General features: G+C 42.9%; 1 protein-coding gene across 1 annotated transcript; it reads right to left on the bottom strand.

Moving 5' to 3' along the window:
• Positions 1 to 2,366: 2,366 nt before the first annotated feature.
• On the bottom strand, positions 2,367 to 3,179 carry LOC119960486 (probable G-protein coupled receptor 139). Its single transcript, XM_038788188.1, has one exon. It carries the CDS (start codon positions 3,177 to 3,179, stop codon positions 2,367 to 2,369), a length of 813 nt encoding a protein of 270 aa, XP_038644116.1.
• Between the last annotated feature and the right edge of the window lie 3,008 nt (positions 3,180 to 6,187).

Raw genomic sequence — 6,187 nt, 5'->3', positions numbered from 1 at the left:
ATTGTCTCTGGAAGAGTTCCAATGGATTGAATGATAGCTAATATAACACCACTTTTTTTTTTTTAAAAGGAGGCAGATACAACACGAGGAAATATAGACAGGTTAGCCTGACATCGGTTATGGGGAAAATGCTGGAGTGAATTATTAAGGGTGAAATAACTGAACATTTAGCAAGCGGGAACAGGGCGAAGTCAGAATGGTTTCAATAAATGGAAAACATTCTTGGAAAACCTTCTTGAATTTTTTGGGTATGTGACCTGTAGGGTGAACAAGGGTGAATCAGTGGGTTGTCTGTAACTGTACTTTAAAGAAAGACTTTTGACAAGTTCCCACAAAAGATATTAGTGAGCAAAATTAACGTTCATGATATTTAGAGTAATGTATTGGCATTGCTAGAGAACTGGCTGGCAGGCAGGAAGAGGACAGTGGGAATACACGGTTGCTTTTCAGAGTGGCAGGCAGTGACTCGTGGGGTAGCGCAGGATTCAGTGCTGGGACACTAGCGGTTCATAATGTACATTAATGATTTGGACAAAATAATTTCATGCAATATCTCTAAATTTGACACTAAGCTGGTGGCAGTTTGTGCTGTGAGGAGCATGTAACATGGCTGCAGAGTGACGTAGTCAGGCTGGCTGAGTGGACAAATACATACCAATTACAATATAATATTGGTAAATGTGAGGGTATCCACGTTGGTGCCAATAACAGGAAGACAGTTTATTATCTAAATGGTTGTAGTTTAGGAAAACGGGAAGTGCAAAGAAACCAAGGGGCTGGGTTAGCAAAGTGGGCTAAACAGCTGGCTTGTAATTCGGAACGAGGCCAACAGCACGGATTGAATTCCCATCCCAGCCTCCCCGAACAGGCGCCGGAATGTGGCTTTTCACAGTAACTTCATTGAAGCCTACTTGTGACAATAAGCGATTATTATTACCTGGATGCCACAGTGAAACAGTCACGAGTGTTGTCATCCAGGTACAGCAGGCGGTGAGCAAAACTAAAGGCATGCAGGCCTCCGTAGCGAGATGAATTGAGTATAGGAGTAGGAATGTCTTGCTGCAGTTAGACAGGGCCTTGGTGAGCTCACACCTTGAGTATTGTGTGCAGTTTGTGTCTCCTAGTTTGAGGAAGGACATTCTTTCTAGTGACGGTGTCCAGCCACAGTTTACCAGACTAATTCCAGTGATGGCAAGACTGACATATGAAGAATGACTGGATCGACATGGCTTGTACTAACTGTTCAGAAGAATGGGAGGGGATTTCAAAGAAAGATATCAAATGCCAAAGGGACGGGACAGGCTGAATGTGGGAAGAATGTTCCCGATGCCGTGGCCAACCAGAACCATGGGTCACAGTCTAAGCCTAAGGGGTAAGCCATTCAGGACTCAGATGAGGCAGCAGTTCGTCTCTCCGAGAGTTGCGAACTTGTGGAATTCTAAACCACAGAAAGCTGTTGGTGTCGGTTCGTTGGATATATTTGCGGCTAAATGGATGAAGAGGTATGGACAGAAAACTGGAGTGGGATACGTAATTGCATGATACGTCATGGTCATATTGAATGGGAGTTCAGACGGGAAAGGGCAGAATGGCCTTCTCCTGCATCTATTTTCTCTGTTTCCAGAAGTGTCGAACATCGCTGCGGAGAGCAGGACGTTGTGGCGATGGTGTGGCCCTTCTGCCAGTACCAGAAGCAATAGCGGTGACGGCTCGGATGCTCGTAAGTTTGCGCTATATGGCGACGGAACACCATTCCTGCAACCTGCAAGGCAGCCATGCAACTGTGCACACTGCAGAATGCCCACTAGTAACTTAGTGCCACGGGTCATATGGGTGTCCCCGAAGGCTACCGCAAAATAACCTCTGTTCCCAGCCGGACACATCAACTAGCTTGATATGCTCCAGCGCAAGCAGAGCCATCGTGTACTTGGCATGATTGTGTGGGGGGAATGTCGTGCGGATCTGCGGCTGCAGCTATTCAGTCTGTCGAGTGTCAATCCCGAACCTGGCGAATTGTTCGGGTTCCACGAGGAGACCGTGGTCGCTCAGTAATGCTTGATGAATTGATAAGGGACGGGCGCCAAATTTGTCGTCATCAAATTCTATCAAATGAATGCGGACATCGGTACTTAGTCTCTGATACAGATAATCCATTCCCAACAATTTTCTTTCATCTAGTGAATTGCAAAGGTGGGTAACTTTTTTGTTGTATAAACAGTTGGGAACAAAGGGATTAAAAAAATTAATTTAAGATATTTAGAACTTCTGCTTACTACATTCCTAAAATATATGTGATTTTTTTCTCCTTGCATTGCAAGAATGGGAATCCGAGTTCCATCTACGCACAATAATTATCTCACCATCTGTCAATGACTACAAATCACAGAAAACGGATATTTGATCACCTTGAACAGCAGGTTTCTGAACTTTCTCTGTGTTACTGTGTAAATAGCTGTGTTGGTGCAGGAGCTCAAAAGTTGCAACATAATCCCAGCCTCTTGATAAACAGGAAAAATGGTAAATTCGATTCTGCGCTTGAAGGTCACTGTAATTCTAGAATACATGAAATATGTCACTGTTGTCATCCAGAGCAGGATGAAACTACTGGAAACTGCAAATAATAACACAATCGATCTTCTGCGGTTCATCAGCTCAGGATCATTTTCATCTCTGTCACTGCTATGTTGCCGCAGTCTCATTCGGCCGCCATTGGCTATTAAAATGCGTTTGATGGTGACAATATTAAAGAATAAAATCAGAAAGAATGGGATAACTGGGGTTAACAGCTGCTGAATCCACGAAAATGCGATCCAAATGTCCAGAATAAAAAAATGTGTTGATAGCCGGCATCCCAAAGGAACACTGCGATAATAACTGGAATACAGGAAAGGCCAGGGAATGTTCTTCAAAATGGACAGCGAGGTCACAACGGTGATAACAACAACAGCGGCTTTGTCGGTGCAATATTTTGTTTTCAGTTTCTGACAGCAAATGGCCACCAAGCGATCAAAGGTAAAAGTGACCGTTAACCAAACAGAAGTGTCGATGGTAACGGACGACAGGAACATAATGAATCTGCAGGCGGGAGTGTGTAGCCACAAAGTGTAATTCCAATACATTGCAACAATGCGATTCAACATTACATTAACGACAATAACCATGAAATCAGCTGTCGCCATTGCCACAATGTAACGGGAGCTGCACTTGGAGAGACCGCATGTTTTGAAGGACAGGATTGCGATTGTTATGATGTTCACTGTAAGAAGTAAAACATAAACCAGTTATGTAACGTGCTATTGTAAATATTGAAGGAACAGTAGAATCGCTGGCCACAAAATTAATGTAGAGTATCTGCTGGCAATTTTTGAATGTAAAGGTACTGAAATGCAAATCCACGAACTTCTGTACCTATCTCCTGAATATACAATACATGGTACTGGCCTCCATCGTGGACCCCATCTCGCAGCTGTAATACTATTTCAGCCTCTGTCTAGATGGTGGTTAGTTAGTATTTCGAATGCATAAATTCAGATAGATTTGAGCATAAAGCCGATCACGAGAGGAGGCAAGGTAGAGGAATGAAGAGTTGAGTGAGCATGTAAAACGAATAATGAACGTAAAACCACAGACCAAGACAACGATTATAAAATGATCAAGGGAGAAGAAAAACACAGGATAAAGGGTGGGGAATGATGATAAGTAACTACGCAAAAGGGAGCAGCCCACCACTAAAATTAAGCTGGAAGGAGATGGACAGAAAGTGGCCCGGGAGGAGGAACGTTTGTTGCAGCAAAACCGAGAAATACAAATATTCAGAAGGAAACTTCAATATTAAGATGTAAAATCATACGGAATTATGACAACAACATCAGTATAGCGCAATGGGGAAGACAGCATCAGGAGGATAATAATGCATAAAGAAACAATCTGCAAGTATATGCTATTTTAGATCATATGGTTACTTGAATGGTCAATTGAAGAACTTAAAAGAATAACACCTTACTTTACTCAGAATTGGAGGCCAATGTAATAAATACAGTCGATTCAGAAATTAGAACAGAAACAAGTTCAAAAGCTTATTATACAAATGTCAATTACCAGGTACACCGAATGCTGCAAGTACAGCATAGTATACAGCTTCAAACCTGGAAAGTGTGACCCAACCAATTTTCTCTGTGTTAAGGACTTGTGTTGAAGGCGAAGATCTATCCATCTTGACTTTCAGACTTAAAGGAAACTTATCAGTGTATATATATTGAAGTCAGTGGTTAGTGATGCTAAAAATAAACATCCCTCATGATATTATTTACAGGTTGCTGAACAAACAACGCATTAATACCAGCTGCTCCCTCACTGTAGAGTTCACTGGGGATTGTATCAACATTCTGGGATCAGGACAGAAATCCGGAGCTGCTGACTGCAATGATACTGATTTCAAAACTTTGCCTATCAACATCGATTTCCATTTGGAAACTTGACACTGCTTTTCCAGTCCTTTACTCGCAATCTGCCTTTCACAATCATAATTATTATTGAAGATCCAGAGATGGACTTATTTTGTATCCAGGGATTCTCTTTCCGGAGTCCCTCTCCGTCCTTTTTCCCCAAACTATTTCCTCTTTTATTTTGTCTTCCTTTCATTGTAATCCAACTTCACCTTCCCCTGTCTTGAATTTACGTCCACTCTTTCAGTCATAACTATTTGGCGATGCCTATGATTCCCGACAGTCCTTTTCTGCTTTGCCATACACCATCCAAATTAGCTGGAAAGGCAAGTGATGGGAATGATAGGAGAATTACAGAGGGATACAGACAGTTTAATGAGAGGGTAAAACATCGGCATGCAATTTAACGTAGGACAATGTAAAGTTATAGACTGATGAGAAGAACAAAGCTATCAAATATCATTCAACTGTAGAAATCTGCAGCACAGAGCAATTTGGAGAGGTCCTCGTGCATGAATCACGAAATGCTAACATACACATTCAACAGTTAATAGGGAAGGCAAAACAATGTCGGCCTTTATTTCACAGGGAACGGAGTACAACATAAGGAATTTTCCGAAAATGACAGACTGCACGACTTAGCGCACACCTTGAATTCTGGCGGCTCCTGATTACATCGTCGGAAGCGAAGTGTTTGGAATCATCGAATCCTTATTGCGCACAAAGAGGCCCTCAGCCCATCGAATCTGCACCAATCTTCCACATGAGCATTCTAATTAAGCCCACTCCTCCCCATTCTGGCAGCCACACCTTTCGGCACGAAAGGGGAATTTATAATGGACAATCTAACGGACTCGTGCATGCTTAGACTGTGGTAGGATACCACAGCTCCCGGAAACAAACCCCACACGGACATGGAGAGAAGATGCAGGCTCCGCCCAGTATCCCAATGTTGCAATTGAACTCGGGTCCTTAATGCTGCGAGACACCAGTGATAGCCGTTCAGACACTGTTCCTTCCGAAGACCATAAAGTTAAAACACAAATTTGATCGTAACACTGCTCTTGATTTCGATTGTCCTTGCAGGGTGTCAATGCAGGTCAGTGAGAATATTGACCTGCCAGCCGTTGCTTCCAGAGGCGTAGGCAGACACAGCTATTTACTCAGTTAATGATCAAGAGAGTGTGAAGGAAGGCACTCGGCCAAGGAAGAGTTGGAGCGACCAGAAAGTGAACAATTATGCAGATACTAAATTCAGAGCTAGACAGGATTTTTTCTCAAACAGGTTCTGCGTGCAATTAAAGGATATTCCTTCCAGAGTTATCAGACATGTTTGTATCGCTCAATTCCGCTTTGGGTGAAGCATATTCCAAAATTTACATTTTGATTCTATCCGAGGCGCTTCAATCTAGTTTATCTCTCTGATTGATATATTAAGTCGATTTCGCATGGCGAAAGGTGACCTGAATCAATTTGCCGTTTCCCCACACCCCACAATATACATGATGTTGATGACCTTTCTGATATCTTGTTTTATGTTCTATGCATTTGGATATTTCCGAATGTTTAATGTATGAGTTGGATGTCCACGCTAGCGCGCGGCGTCGATGAAATTCAAGCTGCTGCCGAGGGAGCGGAGAACTCCATTCCGTTGGGCGCCCGGCACGGGCCATGATTTACTGTTGACACATGATCCTGTTCCCGATTGTGTTTCCCAGTTCCAGCGTCGGCTTTGGAGAATC

The sequence above is a fragment of the Scyliorhinus canicula genome, unplaced genomic scaffold (assembly GCF_902713615.1).
Source record: "Scyliorhinus canicula unplaced genomic scaffold, sScyCan1.1, whole genome shotgun sequence".
Taxonomy (NCBI): Eukaryota; Metazoa; Chordata; class Chondrichthyes; order Carcharhiniformes; family Scyliorhinidae; genus Scyliorhinus; species Scyliorhinus canicula.
This window is presented reverse-complemented; position numbering and strand designations above follow the sequence as displayed.

Coding starts and splice junctions, on each gene's coding strand:
- LOC119960486 (XM_038788188.1), bottom strand. CDS start 3,179: ATGGCGACAGCTGATTTCATGGTTATTGTCGTTAATGTAATGTTGAAT.